The 24,000-nt window shown below is 39.3% G+C and overlaps 1 protein-coding gene across 1 annotated transcript in view; it reads right to left on the reverse strand.

Annotated features, from left to right (window-relative positions):
• The window catches only part of LOC121870495 (protein qua-1-like), a 113,860-nt gene that overhangs the window by 37,054 nt on the left and 52,806 nt on the right, over positions 1-24,000 (reverse strand). Inside the window, exon 9 of the mRNA XM_042372330.1 lies at positions 16,670-16,910. Coding sequence (XP_042228264.1) covers positions 16,670-16,910 — 241 coding nt within the window. The remainder of the gene's footprint in view (positions 1-16,669; positions 16,911-24,000) is intronic.

A 24,000-nucleotide genomic window follows, 5' to 3' on the forward strand; every position in this document is an offset into this window, starting at 1 on the left:
ATACTACTTCTTGCACTGTCACTATGTTGAAATGCACTGTAGTTTGAGCTTTTCCCCATCTAGTTATTATATATCTTATTTGTATCACTTGTACTGTATATTATTTGTAATTTGAAACCCATTCCCCAATTATGTAACTGTATATTTTCAGCCTTCTGGCTGCCAAGCTCTTTCAATAAACCGTTAATTATTATTATTATTATTATTATTAGGTTAGACTCATCACTGTAACCACCAGGCTACTGGGTCAAGCTGTGAGGTGTTATGGTTGCTTTTCAACTCGTATTTTTTGTTAGATATACGTAACTTACTCAATTACATGCACACACCGTCCTACATACATACAGGTACTGTGAAGAAAGTAAAATAAATAATTGTCCTAAGGGCAAACACGTAATGGGAGGAGGGCGCAGAGTGTAAGGGGTGGGTAGCAATGCTAGGGAATCGGCGTCCTAGCTGTCTTCGTTACTATAGTAAAGCAGGGAGTGTATGCAAATGGCAACTGTGTTCAACTTTCATTTGGCTTTTATTTACTGACTTGGCAATGCAGTATTTTTTGTTGTAGCTTATTTATTGGTATTATTTTTATTTATTCCTCACATTTTCTGGTACTGTACAGTGGTCCCTCCATTAATGAGCACAATTGGTTCCACAAAGTCACTCGTCAAATGAAATTCTCGTTAACTGAATCTATTATTTCAATGGGATAATGGGTAATTGGTTCCAACTCACAGAATTCCCGTAAAATGAAATAAAACTACATACAAAGTACTGTATACTGGTAATAGAATTAACAATATATATTTTGGATGGTGTGTGCATGTAAATGAGTAAAAATAAATGAAGAAAGTCACGTATATCTACCCAAAAATACAAGTTGAAAAACGTGTACTAAAATGTACTATACACTAAAGGACTAAAATATTTATATCTTGTGCAAAATATATGATGTATATATTGATATTATTCGCTGTCTTCTAAAGATTCCAGCAATGCAAGTTATATTCTGCTAATTTTAGTCTGTGACATTTTATAAGATAAAAACTTTAAGCCTGAACTACCTTCACTCTGTTTTGGGAATGCTTCTTAGGGAGGCTTCTTAGTCCAGAACCCCCCAATTTTTTGTCAGAATCTTCCAAAATCCGGTTCCAGATTTTTTAAATTAAACCAATATTGCACTGTATATTATCAAAATGTTAACTAAATTTCAGAATGACCAATAACTTTAATGTAAAAATGCAAAAATATTCAAGAGCACAACTTTCTCGATGTTTACACCACTGGAAACAAAGGTAAACATAGAACCGATTACTGTAATGGCGAACTAGTCGATCAGCTGATGCGCACACCACAAAGTGTTTCTTGTAAGGCTGACACTAATATAATTTGTACTCATTAATAGAAATGAGTCTTTACGGGAGGTTACTCGTTAACTGAAATCTCATAAATTGAACCGCTCGTTAATGGAGGTTCCACTGTATATTTTATTTAAGAAACCTATGGCTACAGGAGGAAAATACACACAAAGTTTTTTCCGAACTACTCCCTGCTAAAATGGGGGATGTGTCTTATATGCTGTAAGATATGGCACTGTATTTTTGGTGTTTTTTATATAATTACTTATCGTTTTTATACATTTATATATTCGCCGGAAGATATGGACAATCGGCTTTTCAGACATGATGCATGCATAGAAAAATATTAGCATGAATTCTTGAAAAAAAAATCCTGCTTTATTTTCTATAACTACAAAATTAAAGTAATGGATATAGGTACTGTAACACAAAAAAATTGACAAAATTAAAGAGATCTGCAACCCATAGACCATATGTAATAACTGTTCTAGAAGCTACGAACACCCGCCGATATGAACGAGGTCCCATAAAGTTACACTTAATTTCTTTTTTTACCGGGATTAACCCACCCAGGAACATTTGACAACACATTATGCTTCCAATATTTTCCCAAGAAGTAGTACTTAATGTAAGACGTCAGGTTCTCAACTGGCCCAGCCATGTTAATATTGTTATTATTATCCACTCTGTATCTGTATTTTTCTGGCTAAATAAACTGTTACAATTCAATTCAATACTACCTTTACCTGATGACTTATTCTTTACTTTCACTTACTGTATTGTGTCATTCTATTTCTTCTTTTGTCTTAAATTAAGTGATTTTAGATGTATATAAGGACTTAGGCTACGATATAGTAAGATTTTAAACTTGTTTTTGTAAGTAACGTCTCAAGGAAGAGAACTCGTACGTAACCCAGGAACTGCCTGTACACGGAAAATAAAACATTATTTTATAATGATTTGTAAAATAAGCAAGACAATGCCAAAAGACAGACTGGATGTAATGGAAAATTTCATGGTATAGTAAGTCCTCGTATGACGTCAGCCCGCTTAATGTTGTTTCGGTTCTACATCGCTAATCTTTAGATACCAAAAATTCGCTTAACGTCCCAATGACTCAGTACAACATCGTTTTGCGTCGTCACGGACTCCTTTTTACAGCGCATCACCCTCTCTCGTCTGGCCATGCCATGCTCTCTCGGCTCGGCAGTCTCAGTGACTCACCACCCTCCTCCTCCGCTCCCGCCACACTCCTCCCCTCACGCCATCCACCTCCTCAGCTTCACTACCCACCACACACACGCTCTACCACCTCCGCCCATCGGTGAGTACCAATATCAATCTTAGTAGTTGTATATGTATGCATTATTTTCTATAGAAATGGCAATGGTTTTCTGTATATGTAATGTATTTCACGGGGCAAAGGGAGGCTGGGGAACGTAACTCACGTATTTTATCTATTTCTTATGGGGAAAATTGATCCACTAAACGTTGTTTCGTATAACATTGCATTTTAAGGAACATAACCCCGACGTTAAGCGAGGGCTTACTGTAACATAATTAATAACTAAAAAACTAATTTAATCTACAGTACAATTACTTCTCATAAAACATTTGCTAAGTAGCAGAAACAGGCTACTTTCAAAATTAATCTTCCTTGCTTTCTTTCCAACAAACTCTTCTATCAGTTTATGACCGCACAAACTTGCTGACAGTTCCTTTTCGATGGAGAGCACAGCCAGTCCACTCAACCTCTCTTGAGACATAGTTGTCCTTAGATAGTTTGATATCAATTTGAGTGTATAAAAACTTCGGTCTCCTGGTGCCACTGTGACCGTCAACAAAATCCTATACTGCACGTTATTTCTGCATTAGGGAAGGAACCACTGAGATTTTAGAAACTGAAACACTTGAAGTGCATTTTTTGTTTCTTCGGTAATGAGTTCTCGGAGTTCTCGAAGCTCTGAAAACAACTCGGCTTCATCAATATCGTGAGAATTTCCCACTCAATGACTTGTCCTAAAGAGAGTTGTGCTCAGCTAGGTACTGCACAGCTGCTATAATACATGTTAGAACTGATCACCAACATTCCTTTTCTTTATTCAAGTCTTGTAACAGGCTCTCAACTGGCTCAGCCATGTTAATATTATGATTTTTAATCGACTCTGTATGTGTTCTTCTGGCTAAATAAACTGTTTCAATATCTTTTCACTTCCATTTTGTTAAGATTGAATAAATGTTCATTTGATGACTCATGAGACTTTAAGTCTTTCACTAAAATCCTTCCAATCAGCAAAGTTTTCTTTCACTAGTTTATGTGTTGCATTTGAACTGTATAATTACTAACCAAGAGAGTGTGAGGCCCCTGGAAGCGCGAGGCCCAGGCCCCCCCCTTGGGATGGCTCTGGTGGACAGTGTCTGCCTACTCTACTGTAGGTTCAAGATGACAGCATCTGCTGGTGAGTACAGTACACAATATAGAGTACTGTAGTAGTATACATTATTATAGCTATAGTATTAACAATACTGTATATTGTACGTGTACAGTGGTGTTTGCATAAATAAATACAGCTCCATGCGAGATGTGTCTAGATTCAGGAAAATTTTCCTGTGAAGAGTGGAAAATTCCACAGCTCCATTCATGCCCTCATCATATTGATTATTTTTCTAAATATATTTATTTAACCAAACTTTTAGATAAACTATTTAGGATTATTTTAGTAAAAAAAAGAAGAAAAAAAATGGTGTCTAACTTAATTAGAACTGATTTTATTGATCCAGTATCAACATTTCTGAATTTTTTTTATAAAGAATGGCATCCCCATCATTATATCATGTCAAAATATTTTGTTTAAGGATCTCTTATTGGAAATAACTCAGAGGGAATTTGTTCAGGATCACTATGACATCAAATTCCTCCGAGGAGGTGGTGGCACGAGCCTTGTGGTGGGGGAAAGGGAGGAGAAAGTAAGAACAATCAACTGATACCACTCTGTACTGTAAACAAGAGACCACAATAGCTCATCTGGGATTGATTGCTGGATTTAGGGGGTATCTTTATTCAAAACAACTTCAGGTTATGAGACCCACTAATTCCCCACCGACAATGGGTGACCTGATAATGCATCAAGTCAGTAATAGGAGACCACTGATCCCACAAATGACAGAAGAATTTATATACAATGAGAGAATGAGGAGAAATCTATTTTTTCCCACAAATATAATGTTTCTTTTTTATTTCTATTTTCTATTTATTTTTTTAATTACTCTATTTCTTATTCTCTATAGTGGTCCCTCGATTAACGAACATAATTCGTTCCAGAAGGTTGTTCGTTAACCAAAACCATTGTTTCAATGGGATTTTGGGTAATTGGTTCCAGCTCAACGAAAATTACATACAAAGTAAAAAAAAAAATGCAGTAAAGTAAACTTACTTTGAGGTGTGCATGTAGAAGGCTCCTGGTTGATGATGATGGGAATTATAAGTGGGGGTGGAGGAGAAGGGAGAAGAGAAGGAGGTGGGGGTGGAAGAGAAATCACCCCATGCTTCATGCTGTCATTTCACCCATAAAATTTTAAGTTCACTTGGTGTAATTCAAGATTATTTTCTTTAAATCAACACTGCACTGCACTATATATTGTCAATATGTTAAATAAATTTCAGAATGACCAATAATTGTATACTGTAAAAACGTAAAAATACTCTGTGTTCAAGAGACCCACAAGCAAGATGTTTCCTCCACTGAACAGAGAAACAAACTGAGGCCTTGGTGGGTGAGTCAAGTGGCTGATTGGTGCACCAAAAACTAGTTTCCTGTACTGCAATTATGTTAAATAAGTGTTAAAATGACTACAAATTTTAATATAAAGCTTGGAAAATTATTGAATAGTACAACCTTCTTGATATTTACTCCAATTTTAACGAATGTAAGCCATAGAACCGATTTCTGTATTGGCGGACTAATCTTCCAGCTGGTGAGCAAGCCAAAGCATGACGAAACATTTTCGTAAGAATTTCGTTAACCGAATTGAATATTCTTATGGAAGGTAATTCGTTAACCAAAATTTTGTTAACCATGGCGTTCGTTAACCGAGGGACCACTGTACTTCTTTTAATTTCTTTACATGATTACTCATACCTTATCTCTTGTTATCGCCATGCACAATTGTGCTTGCCGGCCACATGTTAAGTGAAGAAACTGTTTACAACTCAGAATAACTTACAAAGCAAAATGGAGCTGGTAGCAGCTGTGTGACTGCCTGAGGGCCAGACTATCGCCTTCTACTGTAGAGGCAACATCTTGATTCTCGTCCGCCAACATCTTCGTGCAGGACATTATATTTGTTCTCGATGGTCTACCCCCAGACCCAAAAATGTTTTGACCGAATTATACTCATTGCGTCAACGACGAGGGTCTTATTGGCCTGCACAAACCAAAATCGCTCCTATGAGCGATTACAGTCAAAGCGTGGGATAGGACCATCGTGGGAGCTGCCGAGGGTCGTTTCATTGTATGGAGCGGTAGGAAAAGGACCTATGTCAGAAAGACTGGACTTCGTGTCAATATTCGGACGATCGCGGGAGAGTGTTAGTGTTCATTGTGGATAGCCGCACCATCAACTGCGAGAAGTGGTGTCAGAAAAGACTGGTCTCGGTGCCAAAATTGTTTGGACAAGCGTGCGGGAGTGTTAGCGTTCATTGCAGACATGCCGCGAGGACCTGTGTCAGATAGGAGCAGCCTCAGTGTCAATAACATTCGTGCGAACACGCAGGAGAGATAGTGGTCAAAGCGTACAGCCAGACTAGATCGCCAAGTTTAAGAAGGCTGGTGTGTGTGTGTGTGTGTGTGTGTGTAAATAAGGAATAAGAACGAGTGAAGTGCTCTTTCTGTTAGAAAATAAAGCGTTGTGACAGCTCAGTAACGTTGTGTAAGTAAGTAAGGGCGCTGCAGTAGTGTTTATGACATTAGTTGTGTAAGGAGTCCCTACATTGATTGTGGGGTCTTTGTGATCGTGTTAAGTGTGAGATCACTCGTGCGTATGGCACGCGCTTGTGTGATGTCACTCGTGCGTATAGTACTGTTTGTGTGACGTCACTCGTGGGTATGGCACTGTTTGTGTGACGTCACTCGTGGGTATGGCACTGTTTGTGTGACGTCACTCGTGGGTATGACATTGTTTGTATGACGTCAATCATGCGTATGGCACTGTTTGTGTGACATCACTCGTGCGTATGGCACTGTTTGTGTAACGTCACTAGTGCGTATGGCATAGTGTGACATCACTAGTGCGTATGGCACGCATAGGTGTGACATCTCCAATTGTGTGATATCAGCGATCGTGGGACATCACCATGAGTAGTAGCTGATACTAAGCGTTACTGCATACATTTATCGAGCAAGACAGATCACGCTCGTTGTTCTGGCAGTCACGGACATGGAAGGGAATAAGACAGAAATGAGACACTGTCGCGTCACACCCACCCCGCCAAGGCACCGTGAGATAAACCTGTCTCCGGAGAAGAGAAAGGAACCACCAGACAAAGGGATTGAAGGGCAATTGTGTGAGCAATACCAACAGACGCAGCATATGTTCGCTCATATGACAGCGATGATGCAGAACGTCACCGAAGGTATGAATCGACTAAAAAGTAAGGGCAGCACAGAAGATGGCGGAAAGGTGTTATCACTACCAGAGACACGACCTTCCTCAAACCGAAACTGACGAAGAAACGCTATATACTCCAAGAGGACTCCCGGCGCTCGCCTTAACCGCAAAGCCGGGAACATTTCACCTGGGGGAGCGCGGAAGTACTTCCGAACATCAAGCTCGCCCACCAAAACCACTAACGTTGATGAAGGACCAAAAGGACGACCCACCGAGGTCCGAGGGCTGGGTGAGGGACTTGTTAGTAAATATGAGGTTCTCCCAAAGGCCGACGCCAAAGTTCAGTGGACGAACTCGTGGTGAATACTGGGAGTTCAAGGGACCCTTCCAGCGACACGTTGGGATGCCACAGATGCCTGATGCTTTGAAATTATAGACACTTTTCGTCGCCTATGCCAGCTCTCCTAAGGACGCTTTGCGAGGATGCCTGCAAATACAAGATCCCAAAGCAGGGTACAAGGAAGCTTTGGACATACAGCTAGACCCCGACTTACGACTGCTACGACTTACGACCGCCGCAGATTTTTTATTAATGTTTTTTTTTCAAATGACACGCATTTTCTATACCGAAACGTTTCCAGTTAATGTAGTCTCCATGTATAATAAGAAAATTATGGGGGTCCCATGTGCATTCAACTGACTACATTAAAGGTAAGTGCTCAGTCACACTGTATCCATTCCTTATTATTTATTACTTTCACTGTACTGTATCCATTCCTCAGTATTCATTACTTTTACTGTACTATATTTCATTGTAGATTATTTATTTAAAAAAAAAAAAAAAAAAATTTATCTATGTCGGATTTACGACCATGTCGGATTTACGACCTGGATTGGGGTCCCTAACCCCGTCATAAGTCGGGGTCTAGCTGTACAGCTGCTCCTCGACTTACAACGGGGTTAGGGACCCAAATCCAGGTCGTAAGTTGAATTGGTAGTAAGTCGAAAATGCGAAGATAATACATAAAAAATCTAAAATGGGTGTCTCTTTTCTTCTCAGCACCACAAAACTCTCACTTTTAAGCTTGCCAGCCATTTTAAAGGGAATTACAAAAGAAAATTTTGTCAGTACACAGCGCAATCACTGACGTCGGGACTCGAAAATACGTAATTTGAAAAACTTTTGGTACGACTGGGGCGGTTGTATGTCCGGGTGGTCGTAAGTCGAGGAGTGGCTGTATTAGAGAAACGTCACGGCAACAAGCACACTTACGTCTGTCCGCTAATAAGGTCCAACTGTGAGACTAAATGACGCGAAAGGCCCCCAACAGTTCTCAGACGAACTGGAGAATTGCATGAGGAACTTGAAGGTTCTGGGGGAACTACATGAGGTTGACAAGTATGAATCAATACATACGTTAGCCGAGGATTCAAGGGAAAGATAAGGTGCATAAATACAAAAGGAAGCAAGGGAAGCCTCCTGGGATCGAGTGGATGTTGGAATTCACTATGGATATGGTCGACAGGGCGCAGGAGGCCCCAAAGGGACAAGGACTGGAGGAATCAAGCTGAATGTATGCAGACTCACCCTCACGCCAATCCTCGTCGAGGAAGAAACTTGTGGGTCTGGCGACATCAGGAATAAAGACAACCAGAGAAATGGACGATGAACGCTGCTCGTTATGCCGCGGAGATAATCTTCTTCAGATGTGCCGGACATTCCTCAGCATGTCCACAGGGAAGCGAACTTCCCTCGTAAGGGAAGAATGTCGCTGCTTCGCCAGCCTGGGTCGTAATCACCGGATAACGGAGTGCAGCCAGAAGATGGTAAGTGGTATAGATGGCTGCTCTGGAGTACACTCAAGGCTTCTGCACTTCACGAGAGTTCTGACGAGCAGTGGGAAGGTGCAACGGGGCGAAGTTGAAAGAGGAGAACACCAGACCAATTTCCAAAGGGAGAAGAGAGCAATCACTGGGGGCACTTACCAAATAGACATATCACCTGACCACAAGCGACCTAGAATGAGTCAACTTAAGGCCATTATGCCACCACCGGAATCGGCAACTAGTGGAGCTAAATCATGAAAGACCAAAGCCGGTACAAGCACAAATGGGGAAAAGGACTGGGAGTACACAAAGCGTGCTGGTGACCACGAATAGAGGAAATCCTCATAGATGGGTCAGGGAAACCATAACCAACAACGGAATTGATGATCGGCGTGAAGAACCCAATGATTACGAGTTGTGATTACAAGAGTCCAGCAGAGTCGCACTTCCAATAGTGGAGAAGAGCCAAAAGGCGAAGGAGCAGTGGTCACCAGAGCTCTCTTGGTTAGGTTAGTCTAGTTAACCGGCTGCAGGCAGAGGGAAGGCCAGTTTTTCCCTCTCCATTGGCACGATCATGAGAGAAAGAAGTAGTGTAAACACCAAAGAAATCAGTGTAAAGATGGTTAGCGTAGGAGTAAGAAAGAGCCGATCCATCACTATCCCCAAGGTCATTGTTGTTGAGAATCTACAGTCTTCTCTGAGAGTTTTTGGTCAAAGACACCCAAGACGTCACCACGTGGGAACACCTCCGAGGTACTGCACTACGCCAAGCATCGAAAAGAGTGGATCTCCTGACAGGTCTGGATGTACCACAAGTATTAGTGCCGGTAGAAGTAAAGATCGAGAAGGACTGAGAGCCATTTGCAACATGCACCCTTCTGGGCTGGACTATAAATGGACCGCTCGGAGTGGTGAGCTGTGATTATGCTGTGATCAACCACTTTGTCAGAATGGCAACATTAAATTCGGAGACAAATCTGGATAAAACAAGTCAGGAACTTCTGGGAATGCGACTCCGCCTACAATAACGATGATCCCGTCCCTGTCGAAGACAAGAGAGTCCTTCAGTACAACGAGGGCAGGTGGATTCGGAGTCCTGCTTTCCTCTTGTTGGAAGAAGACATTTGGCCAAAGAGTCCAATGAGGATTCCAGACCTCACAGATGGAGACCCAGAGGGTGAAGAAGGAAACCACTGTGCTGACGATGAACGCTGACCAGGGGGAGGGTATCTTGATAAGCTATGGGCCAGATACTCCTCATGGCATCGACTTCTGAATAGCATCGTGTGGATTAGAAGGTTTATAGAATGGCGGCTGGGGAAGCGAAGAACAAACATCACCGTAAACATCAACTCAAGGTCAGCAAATTGGAAGGTGCGAAGTTAGTCGTCTTAAGATTTATGTAAAGGAAAGGATTCCCTCGAGAACTCGGAATGTTATAACAGGGACAACACGTGAGAGGTAGTGATGCGAGTCGACTGGAACCTCATCTAGACACGGACGGTTTGATCAGAGTAGGCGGCCGACTGAAACATGCCGCTCTCCACCCAGACCAGAAGAATCCCATACTGTTGCCGAGGGACAACAGGATCAAAGGACTCAGTGTTAATACGCCAAGCGACGAGACTCTGCCTGTTGGAAGGGGTCGGAGAGTGAATCTAATGGTAGGCCGAAATTTCATGCAAAGCCCGACAGGGGGAGTGTTACCGCCACAGTAAGATAAACTGGAAGAGAGAGAGAAAGAGAGGGATAGAGAGAGATAAAGGGAGAGAGGAGAGAGAGACTGTGTTGACAACGAACTTTGCTGAGGTGTTAAATGTGCGCGCCGGCCACGTGTTAAGTGAAGAAACTGTTTACAATTCAGAATAGCTTACTAGGCGAGATGGAGCTGGTAACAGCTGTGTGACTGTCTGAGGGACAGTCTATCGCCTTCTACTGCAGAGGCAACATTTAGATTCTCGTCAGCCAATATCACCAGCAGGACATTAGATTTGTTCTCGTTGGTCTAACCCTAGACCCCAAAACGTGAATGTGATTGTGAACTGTTGAATCCTCAGAGGACTCAAAATAACTTTAATAAGTGTAATTATGTACGATATATTGATCGTATTATTCAAACTGTGTCCTGATGTACCAGCAGTAGTTATATGGGGATTGTATTCAACAGGTTTTGACCGAATTATACTCATCGCGTCAACGACAAGGGTCTTATTGTCCTGCGCAAACCAAAATCGCTCCTATGAGCGATTACATACAGTATTAAATTATAGAACAAAATACAATATATAATTTGACTTCAAAATAGAACAACAAGCTAAATAAGTGTTGGTAGTGTGACAGTACCAGAGCAGACCAAGGGATGCATAACCCAGCACCATGTGAGACAAGTTCTTAGTCACATTGAAGAACTCAAGAATACTTTAATAAGCGCTGAGCCCAGCTTGCAACACAAGTGACGAGCCCAGTGCACAGTTAGACAGTTTGGTGGGACCCTACAGGCATCGTTACCAGGAGTTTAAACACCACCAACAAGCTCTCATCACCACCTATTTTACACCTCAACAATTCAGGGAGAATCAAAGGATGATGATCCTGCCACTCTGGAGATTGGTGATGAAGCTGAAGTTGCTTTACAAGTGTTTGCAGTTAAATTTGAAGGCTTTGAATATGACTAGCCTTCATCCCCCTGCCTGGACCCCCATTGTCTCCCAGAGCTTCCCACACCTCCACTATTTGGTGGAGACGGTAAAGTATTGCGTAATTAACTTCATGACTTTCTTAAAATATTTATTTAATAATGTACAGTAGATACAGTTAAGTTGGTTACCCAAAGTCATTCTAGAGTAAAGGTCTGGCGAGTCCAGTAGAATATAGCGAATTTAACACATGTTAAAGGGCATCATTTGCGTGGATTTCTGATATGCAGATATGTATCAATACGATATACCAGTGCAAAATGAAACCCCACTTTACAGGCATTCCCCAAATTATGAAAGGGTTCTGTTTCTGAATAACCTTTCATAAGTAAATTTTTCATAAAACATATCACATTTTTCAAATAAACTTCAACTATAAAAGCTGAGATACATTCCTATGAAAAAATCTCCAAAATGTCTGAAAATGTTACATAACATGCCTTTAATGAAAAGTTTTGGATTACACAATTATTATTAGCCATTAATTAATAAACATACTGTAGAAAGTGATGTACATGCTGTGAAGGATGCAGAAGTTACTGAGAAGCTGCACCACTGGTTGTGATGCAGTGTGATACTGTGAGGCCCAACCAAGACATATGATATTAATTTTGCAATGATGCACCAATAATAAGTCTACTGCACTGTGAATACAGTATATTCCTTTTTGGATTTTTTTTTTCACTGGATTTAATTTCACTAACTTTATCTGAAGAACAAATGCTAAATTTAGCCATTTAACATTACACTGAGACACTTAACACATCACTGCTTCACCTAGCAATCCTGTGAGCCATGATAACTAAAACACTAGTACATTATACCTGTAAGTATTTTTTATTTTTAGCTTAGTTGACCAATCATAATGCAGTACAGTACTGAATGTGGCTTTTAGTTTCAATTGTCTTTTTAAACTAACTAGGTCTGACACAAGAAACCTTAAGATGCCTGTATCAGCACCCCAGGCTCTTATGATGCTGCAAAAATTATGAAAAAACTATAGTAACTATATTTTGTAAATTTGAAATTTTTGTATGTAAATCAAAACGTGAGACATATACTTTTTTTTATGTCTTCAGATTTTTGTACACCACCCCTTCATAAATCAGGGACTGCTGTAATGTGTCCAAAAGGTGTTGGTCATATCTATACTTGTACAAGTTGTACCTCTCTAGTCCGGCAACCTCGGGACCTGACCGGTGCTGGACCATGGAAATTCACCCTTTTCCTGGATAGATAGTGACTTGTGCATTAGGGGGCAGGGAAAAAACACTTTTATTTGAGTTGCAGGCTGCACTTTTCAGGCATCGTTTGTATGGCTGTAACAAACACCTGTGCAAAATTTCATGCCATTTCATGCATACTTACCCTGCCGCATCGCGAACGACTTTTTGTCAACTTTTAGTGTATACCAAAAATTAGGTGTCATTTAATGTTTTCCAGGATAATGATAAATTTTACATGGGTGACATCGATTTAATTCACATGTTATTTTACAGGTACACCGTATAGAAAATCATTACAAGTTCATATTGAAATTCTTTTTTGTGCGGAACCTTGGCATCATTTTCCTAGACAATAATCTTTGCCTAATATATCCATCTCTCGATTCGTATCCCGTCACTTCAGTGCAAGCTTCAGTCATCACTTTTATGCCTCTCTCGACCGCCTGAGTGCTGTTTGGCCACTTGGGCACCACTAATGGTGTCTCAAGAATGTCATTAACCTGTAGATTTGACAGAGAAGCAATGTAAGGAGGCTCAGTCTTGAGTTCATTCCTCCAGTTAATCATGGAATGATAGTTTTTTGCTTGCCACTTTAGTTTCGGAGTCACCACCTTTCTCATGTTGACTACAGGAGGCACATCCTCATTCCCATCTCCATCTTTACCCTCCTCATCAGTATAGTTTAACAAATTCTCGTCAACAGCAGCATCAGAATCTTCCTCCTCCTCTTCAGATCTGCCAGTGCATTCTTCCTTTTGCTGATTCTCCTCTCTAATTTTTCTTATCATTGAGACAGCTTTTTCTCTAACAGTCATGTCCTCATCTGCACACATACCAAGAAGAAGTTGATCTGTGTGGGCGAAGTATGCATTTCTCTGGACAGCCTTCTTCACTATCGTCTCCTCCTCACTATTCAGGTGTTTCATATATAGCAGGGACTGGAATACGTTCCTTGAGCCGTGTGTTACGTAAGGGTGTATCTTGATGTAAAACCACATTGGAGCACTGAACTTTATTATTGTAATGACAATTCTTTTCAACTCATGGCTGGGTCTTGATGTTGCTACATACAGCCTGAGGATTCTACTCCATAAGGTGTTCCACCTTGACACACAGGGAGGACCTGGCTCAATAGCAGCCAAGTCATCTTCAACAACACCTGTGATAACTCCTTTACAAATCCTATACAGGTATTTCTGATCCCAGGACAGATCTTTCTCCACTTCATCATTAAACACAGGGAAATCAGGGAAACTGACTGGCTGGAAGGCGACAACTGGAAGCTCAGACAAAGACTCCTTGATCTGCTTTCCAATGGGACCACGCCAATGCTCAGGACCACTTGGTTTACCATCATAGTGATAAAAAACTGCGCGGAAAGGCAGCTCATTTCCGTGAAGCTGACATATGAAATAATGGAGCGGGTGACCAAGTAACATTTCAAGATGATGAATGACTCCATTTTCTGATCCTACATTTACATTGGTTCCATCACAACCAACACACACAATGGGCTGCTGGGTTAGATTTTTCTCCACCAGAAACTCGTGAATAGTTTTGGCAATCTGCTTTCCGTGTCCAGTCTTGGGAGTCACATGTGTGAGATATTCATTGCCAGGCTCAACCATGATGACATAATGATCTTTCACCATCATCCTCGAACTCCATTTCTCGGTCTTCTCATTCTTTATCATCACACGAGTGGCGGTCTTCTTACCATCAAAATAGAGTGACGTCAAATTATCTAAACTAGCCATCTCAATTTCTTGCCTCTTAAATCGGTATTTTTGTCTCGCATCCCGCAGCTTATGTGGTCCAATAACCTGACTCTTGTCATCCTTTGTGATAATGCCATAGTCAGTTAAGGTGGCAGTAGCAATGGCAGCTCCAGCATAATCACTAATCAAGTATCGGTCACAAGCGGCAACTTACCCAGGTCTCCCCTACATTACAGTACAGTAACACAACATTGAGAAATGAAATGAGAAAAGGCTGATAATCAATATAGACATAGCACCATACTCATCTGCAACAAGACAACTTAAATGAAATAAGAGATATGAAAAAAAGTTGATAAACACTGAACAGAACATTGCACCGCCACAGCGGCTGTTTGGCTAGTACTGTAGGTGAATTTAAAAATTTTAGTAGAAAATGCGGCAGACTAAACCTCGACATATCAGCTTCAAATTTGGCATGGAGTCTTAGATATGTATAAGGAACAATGCCTGAAGAGTGCAGCTTTGAGCAAAATTTCACTGCCCCCTATTGTGCATACACTTGGAAGCACTAGCACCACTGTCACTGCTTCATGGTCTCTTTGAAGACATACTGAAGGGTTAAATGTTGTACAGTAGGTTCTCAAATTTCGCGAGTTTTTAATTCGACGTTTTTTATTTGGACACACAAAAAAAACACTGCACAATTTAAAATTTTGACGGTGAAAACTCGAATTTCGACGCGTTTGAGCGGCCCGCCAACGTTCAGACATGCACAATTGTGTAAACAGCGTCATTTCTCGATGTACAAAAGATTCATTATTGTTTATTACTGAATGTCTTTTTGATTGAATTAATGTTTATGTGTGCAAAATGAGCAATACAATTCATTAATAATACATAGAATATTAAAACACACGAGGAGACGAGACAGCAATGTTTTCGTTGTTTACAAAACCAATGACTGACTGGTTCTCCATATAAAACTAAAGAAAATAAGACCTTGGTTGTAGCTGTAGTAAAACTAATATGGTTGTTTTAAGTAATATTATTAAATGTTAATAAATGGAACAATGGAAGTAGCTAACCATTAATGGTAAAAAAAAATAAGAGAGATCGCGTATGTAAGTGCGCATATGCGAAAACATATTGTCATTACATAAGAATATGAAAGCAACATTTATTTACTGTTCATATATGTTTTAATTAATGTTTCTTTATTTTTTTTTATTGAATTAATGTTTGTGTGTGCAAAATGAACAATACAATTCATTAATAATACGTGGAATATTAAAACACACGATGAGACGAGACGGTATTGTTTTCGTTAATGTTTACAAAACCAGTGACTGATTGGTTCTACATATAAAACTGAAGAAAATAAGACCCTGGTTTTAGTTGTAGTAAACTTAATATGGTTGTTTTAAGTAATGTTATTTAATGTTAATAAATGGAACAATGGAAGTAGCTACCCATTAATGGTGAAAAAAAGTGAGATCACGTAAGTGCGCACATGTGTAAACATATCGTCATTACTCTACATAAGAATATGAAAGCAACACTTATTTACTGTTCATATATATTTTAATTGATGTTTCTGAATTTAAAAAAAAAATTCTACCAACCAGTGGTGGTCAAGTTGAAAACATAAGGACAGCCAATGTTGTTGTGTGTGTTTTTACTTGGATGACGAAGTTGCCAAGCCATCAGGTTCAACTCTAGCTGAAGCTGTAGAACATAAGAACTTTTCTGTGTTGTTTTTAGTTTTTATTTAACTTTATCTGTGTTATTTTCATTGGTTTATTAGGATGTTGCTTTATTACAGGTAGTAATTCGCCAAAAGGGTAGTATAAATAAGGCAAAATTTAGCCAAACATCGAAAGTACCAGACTCAAATTAATTTTCTCCTTGGGCAAACTAAAATCGTTTCGGACCACGAGAGTTTCCGGACCACAGAATGCCGGACTAGAGAGGCACAACCTGTACCACTAAGAGGGGTTGTTTGGCAGCTGTTTAGATTGTTGTTGACAACTGTGCTAATACTGGTTTAATTTTCTGGTAAAACAATTTTACAGGCATCTTCAACTGTATACTGTACACCCTTTTCTATCCCGATGTGTGCATGCTTGTGTATCAGTATACTTTTTTTTAAATGTTAATATTTCCTAATGCCAAAACTGTTCTGTCTAACATTACTTGTACATCATCAGCTACAGTGAAGACAACATTCATTTAAATACCTTTCTTTTCAATCATCTTAGTATCGAAAAAGTCAAAGAGAGAAGCAGGTCCAGATGGCCGGGGCATACTAGGTGGAGGTTCAAAGTCATCGTCGCTATCATCTGGTCCTCCTCCTCCTCTCCCTCGCCCTCGACCTCTACCTCGCCCTCGTCCACCTCGGCCTCGACGTCCACTATAGCCATCATCATCATCATGGTTGTAGCTGTTACGTTCAGATGGAGGAGGTTGACCACTAGCTGCCTGCCAGAAAGATAAATAATGAATTGATCTTGTAAAATCTATTAAATGGCTTTTCCTCTAAACTCCTAGCTTGACCCCAGTAGGTAGTAGATAGTAAGGAGCTACCAAACAGGGAGGTACTACTGCCTGTGAAGATATTGGAAGCATAATGTGTTGTCTAATGGTAGACCCTGCTGCCTTATGGCATCACAAAAATTGTGACCAAGTCCCAGGTTACTGATCTGACTTTCTGCCTCATTTACACACAATTGCAGGGTCTCAATTGTTTCTCTTACCGGGTACTTGGAAAACACAACATACAGTACATAATGTATATTGTTTCTCACTCTTGATTTATTTTTTTATTTTTTTATTTATTTATGGTTATTAATTTATTATTATTATTACAGGTTGACAACCCTTTATCCGAAATTCCGAAAACCGAAAAGCTCTGAAAACCGAAAGTTTTTTGTGGGGTAATAATTTTTTTTTTTTTTTTTTTTTTTAAACAGGGATTAGCCCACCCGGGCATAGATCACTGACTCACATCGGGACCTGGTGGGTGAAAATGTAACCGTAATAATAATTATAATACAGGTTGTACCTCTCTAGTCCGGCAACCTCGGGACCTGACCGGTGCCGGACCATGGAAATTCACCCTTTTCCTGGATAGATAGTGACTTGTGCTTTTGCTTGGAAGCACTAGCACCACTTTCTCTGCATCATGGTCTCTTTGAAGACATATTGAAGGGTTAAATGTCGTATAGTAGCTTCTCAAATATCGCGAGTTTTTAATTCTTAACGTATTTTATTGGAACACACAAAAAATAAATAAATAAAAATTTTGACGGCAGAAACTTGAATTTCGACGGGTTTGAACGGCCCGCCAACGTGCAGACGAAGTGCATAATCGTGTAAACAGCGTCATTTCTCTTATGTACAAAAGATTCATTATTGTTTATTACTGAATGTCATTTTTATTGGATTAATTTTTATGTGTGCAAAATGAGCAATACAATTCATTAATAATACGTAGAATATTAAAACACACGAGGAAATGACACAGCATTGTTTTCGTTGATTACAAAACCAGTGACTGACTGGTTCTACATATAAAACTGAAGAAAATAAGACCTTGGTTGTAGCTGTAGTAAAATTAATATGGTTGTTTTAAGTAATGTTATTTAATGTTAATAAATGGAACAATAGAAGTAGCTAACGATAATGGTAAAGAAAAAAGAGAGATCGCGTATGTAAGTGCGCATGCGCACACGTGAAAACATATCGTCATTACTTTACATAAGAATATGAAAGCAACACTTATTTACTGTTCATATATATTTTAATTAATGTTTCTGAATTTGTTTTTATTGAATTAATGTATGTGTGTGCAAAATTAACAATACAATTTATTAATAATACGTGGAATATTAGAGGAGACGAGACGGCTGCCGGCATTGTTTATGTTAAAGCTTACGAAACCAGTGACTGATTGGTTCTACATATAAAACTGAAGAAAATAAGACCCTGATTTTAGCTGTAGTAAAATTAATGTAAAAAAATAATATGGTTGCTTGAAGTACCTGTAATGTTATTTAATGTTAATAAATGGAACAATATAAGTAGCTAACCATTAATGGTAAAAAAAAAAGTGAGACTGCTCGTATGTAAGTGCGCACATGTGAAAACATATCGTCATTACTCTACATAAGAATATGAAAGCAACACTTATTTACTGCTCATATATATTGAAGGGTTAAATGTTGTACTCTGTATAGACAAGCAGAGAGAGAGAGAGAGAGAGAGCAGCCGAACTGCCGGATGTAAACAAACCTTAATTTCCCGCGGCTTTTTTTTTTAAGGGGATTAGCCCACCCGGGCATAGGTCACTGACCCACATTGGGGCCTGAGGGGCAAAAATTTAATACTCCTGTAATAATAATAATAATTCAGATAAGTAAAAAAAAAAGAAAAAAAGCTGCCTATCTACCTATTGGACAAACTAAAATCGTTCCGGACCACAGAATGCGGGACTAGAGAGATACAACCTGTAGTAATAATTATTCATAGTAAATAAGATTTTTAATTAAAATGCTATACACCAAAATAAATAATAATAATAATAACAATAATAATAATAATAATAATAATAATAACAATAATAAAATTAATAATAATAATAACAATAATACTGTAATAAAATAATAATAATAATAATAAAGAAATACAAGAATGAAAAAAAGATCAAAAGTGAGAAATGCGACCTAGACCTATGAATTATTATTATTATTATATATTATTATATCCCTCCAGGCCCCCGATGTGGGTCAGTGATCCTTACCTAGGTGAGTAAAAAAAAAAAAAAAAAAAAAAAAAAAAAAATTGCTAAAAACTGACCATTCTGAAAACCGAAAAATTCCAAAATTCGAAATGCCTCTGGAAGGATTTTAGATAAGGTTAATCAACCTGTATTATTTTATTTGTATTTGTATTAATTTTACTATTAATTTCATTAAATGTTGTAATAATATATTAATAATAATAATTATTAATAAAATATTATATAATAATAATAATAATAATAATAATATTATGTGTATATTATTATTATTTATTATTACATTTACTTCAGCCTGATGTGGGTCAGTGACCTGTGCCCGGGTGGGCTAATCCCCGTGTAAAAAGAGAAAAGAAAAAAGGTAAGCCAGGAAAAACTCATCAACACAGAGGCTGAACTACACTATGTGAAATCAGATGCTACCTTGACAGAGGGTGGGTGGTGTTGGCTCTGGGATGGATTGGTTTTAACCAATGGTTAAAACCAGGTTTTTTAATAAACTAAAATCAATGTGTTTTTTTTCCATTAACTTTCCATAACAATATGTTTTCTCTACCCTGCATGTGTATATCCAAGGTTCTGTTTTTTGTTAACTTGAAACGTTTGCAATATAAAGTATGGTCATGTCTTACTACCGCATAGTCCAACTATTTATGAAATTTTTATTATTACTATTTTATCATCAAATTTCCTTTTGAACCACCCAAAGCTTTTACAAGTAGTGGAGTACAGTTTTTTCTCGATTTACCGCACTAATTCGAGCCACCCCCGTTCGTTAAATCAAAATTTCCGCTTAATCGAGCTTTCCACCGTTCAGTCAGTGTCCTGCCGCCACCACATGTGTTCTTCACTGCTACCTCTCGGTCAACTTACTACACTGGAACACCTTAGCTTTCGCCTTTATTCAAGACATCTTGAGAGGCAACTGAATTTACAGAGATGGAATGTTAGGTCACTCCTTCTTGGGTGGGGGATTAGTGAGTCTCATGACATGAAGAAGTCTTGAATAAAGACAAAAGCTTAAGTATTTTGAGGGGAGACCTGATCTGACCTGATGCAATGTCAGGTGGAGGTAGGGTGGGGGATTAGTGGTCTCATATTACTGACCGTCTGATGGAATGTCAGGTCACCCTTTCTTGGGTGGGTATTAGTGGGTATCATGACCTGAAGATGCCTTGAATAAAGACAAAGCTAAAGTATTTCTAGGGAGATTGTGATAAGTATAATTACATATGAGCAATGATGTATCCTTTCAACATTACATTACATAACATTTTAAAATATGGAGTGAGAAGGCAGTCACATGGATGGCTGGAGATGGTGGGAAGTGAAATTTTTTGGGGGTTGAAGGGGGGAGGGTCGAGCAGTCAATTTTCTCCCCCTCCCTTCCTCACTCAAGCGTGGCTAATTGTGATACAGTGATATGCCCGTTAGCCAGAACAGAGCACTTCCGGGGATGAGAGATTTCCGGCTAACCAGACGACTTTCTCAAACCTGGAAAAATTCCTTATCCCTGGAATATTTTCCGGTTATTGGGAAATGTTTCTGAGTGTCTAAACTAGACATCTTGCACAGACAGACGCTAGCCCACTTTCCCAGAATGTTTCTGGGAACTGGGATGTTTTCCTTGAGTCTAAACAACTGGAGTCCATAAATACAGTTCTAATTAAGTTAGAAACTCCATTTCTTTACTATAATAATCCAGAATAGTTTATCTAAAAGTTTGGTGAAATAAATATATTTGAAAATTAAAAATCTATATGATACGGGCAAGGATGAAGCTGTGTGTTACAGCAAAGACTGGTATTTTCCACTCCCATGGAGCTGTGAGGGATTAGTGGTCTCATATTACTGATCTGATGATGAAATGTCAGGTCACCCTTTCTTGGCCGGGGGATTAGTGGGTCTCATGACTTGAAGATGTCTTGAATAAACATGAAACCTAAAGTATTTTTAGAGAGATTGTGATAAGTATAAGCATAACTGGAGTGAGAAAGCAGAAAGGTGTGGGTGATTAGAGAGATGGAGTGGAAATGAGTGTTGCCAAGCACTCCTCAACAGCTGATATTTAACTCACAGTCACACACACACAAATTTGTCACAAAATAAGACCTTCATTCCTATGTCTGCTTTTTTTTTTTTTTTTTACGGGGATTAGCCCACCCGGACACAGGTCACTGACCCACATCGGGGCCTGGGGGGCGAAAATAATAATAATAATAATAATAATAATAATAATAATAATAATAATAATAATAATAATAATAATAATAATAATAATGATAATAATAATAATAATAATAATAATAATAATAATAATAATAATAATAATAATAATAATAATAATAATAATAATAATAATAAATAAAATTTATGATAAAACAAACAAAAATAAAATAATAAAATAATGATGATAATTATACAGTAACTGTAATAATGATGATAATTTTAATAATAAAGAACTATAAATACAAAAATGAAAAAAAAACATCAAAAGTGAGAAACGATATACTGTATGTATGTTGTGTTGTCAATGGTAAGAGAAACAATTGAGACCCTGCAATTGTGTGTAAATGAAGCAGAAAGTCAGATCAGCAACCTGGGACTTGGTCACAATTTTCGTGATGCCATATGGCAGCAGGGTCTACCATTAGACAACAAATTATGCTTCCAATATCTTCCCAGGCAGTAGTACCTCCCTGTTTGGTAGCTGCCTACTACCTACTGTCTTAATTCCCTTGTTAGGGGTATGTCAGTGGTGTTGGAGTGCATGTGGGTGTGTGTGGGTGTGTGTGTGTGTGTGGAGGGTGTGTTTGGGGAGGGTGTAATGCTGGGGTGTGTGTGGGGAGGGTGTGTATGTGCGTGGCTGGTTGTTGGAGGGTGTGTGTGTGTGATCATACTAGTTGGTGTGTAATATTTGGCTGAAGAGTGTGGGAGTCAAACCTTTTTGGGGGGTAAAGGGGGTCGCATGGTCACTCCCCCCCCCTCCCTTTCCTCATTCAAGTGTGGCTAATTGTGTTAGGGAAATGAATTTGATCCATAATGATCCTTAATAAATTCTCTACAAAAAGTTTCCAATTAGATATCCCTAAACAAAATATTTCTATATGATAGAGTGATGGGAATTCCATTCTTTTATAAAAAAGAAGTTCTAATTTTGTTAGACACGCCATTTTCTTTAATATAAAAATAATCCTGTAAATTTTTTCTAAAAGTTTGGTTAAATAAAAAAAAAAGCTCTACAGTATATGATACGGGTTTAAACAGAAATAATTCTTTTATCTTCACCACTGATCGGCTCGTTAGTCGCCTGGGCGATCGTCACGTCTCTGTTTCACACTTCACTCAATTGACTGTAATACATAACTAATCATGTCTTAACACTTGTGATGAAGGTTGGGTGGGGGATTATTGGGTCATGTTACTAATCTGACCTGATGCAATGTCAGGTCACCCATTGTTGGGTGGGGTATTAGTGGGTCTTATGACCTGAAGATGTCTTGAATGTCATTATTTATTACCTATGAGGTATATACATATTACTCTGCTGTATTGTATATGAAGGGTACAGGTATTAATAAGTACAGATTATTACAGTAATGTATCTGAACTAATTAATGAAAAACAAATAAACAATATTGTATCATGAATGAGTCAGTACAGTAGACAAACAGTGAGGCGACCCTTTGGGGGAGGGGGTGGCTCAGTCACTTATAACCCCCCCCCGCCCCGCCATGGAGGATAGATTAACGATTATAAAATGTCACTGACTTAACTTAAGATAATATGACTTGTATTGCTGGAATTCTTGTAAGATAGCAATTAATTTGAGTATCAACATCACTTATTTTGCACCACACACACACACACACACTATATCCTTGACCACCGAAGGGTCAAGACGTACCTGGCGCTCCTCTGGGAGCAGCCAGGTCAACTGATATGTTGGCCCATACCAACTCCCTCCCCTGAACCCTCCTCCCCACTGGAATATCAGCAAGTTTTCGCCAGAAGTTGCTATTTCATTTAGGAAGGAATGGAACCAGTGTTGAATAGTGGTGAACAGTGCTTAAGTCAGTGAAAAACAACTCAACAGTAACAGCAAATTTGTACCCAAGCTAACCTTCACACAGTGATGTCCCAGGTACCCAGTGATAACTGCCCCTGAGACTCAACAACAACCAGCTATGTGTTAATCCGTCCATGATAGGGAGGCCTCGGACCACACCTCACTCCCTTGAGTGAGTGAGGTCCAGTGACACCAGACCACGTGGTGTCCCCATGATGCTACGACACCATGTGGTGAATGAGTTACTACAGCATCATGTGAAGCCCTTCATAACACCATCTGTGAGGGAATTACTGCACCACGTCAAGCCCCTCATAACACCATCTGTGAGGGAGTTACTACACCACGTGAGGTCCCTCATAACACCATCTGTGAGGGAGTTACTACACCACGTGAGGTCCCTCATAACACCAACTGTGAGGGAATTACTGCACCACGTCAAGCCCCTCATAACACCATCTGTGAGGGAGTTACTACACCACGTGAGGTCCCTCATAACACCATCTGTGAGGGAGTTACTACACCACATGAGGTCCCTCATAACACCATCTGTGAGGGAGTTACTACACCACGTGAGGTCCCTCATAACACCATCTGTGAGGGAATTACTGCACCACGTCAAGCCCCTCATAACACCATCTGTGAGGGAATTACTACACCACGTCAAGCCCCTCATAACACCATCTGTGAGGGAGTTACTACAC

Source organism: Homarus americanus, unplaced genomic scaffold (genome assembly GCF_018991925.1).
Source record: "Homarus americanus isolate GMGI-L3 unplaced genomic scaffold, GMGI_Hamer_2.0 scaffold32583, whole genome shotgun sequence".
Lineage (NCBI taxonomy): Eukaryota > Metazoa > Arthropoda > Malacostraca > Decapoda > Nephropidae > Homarus > Homarus americanus.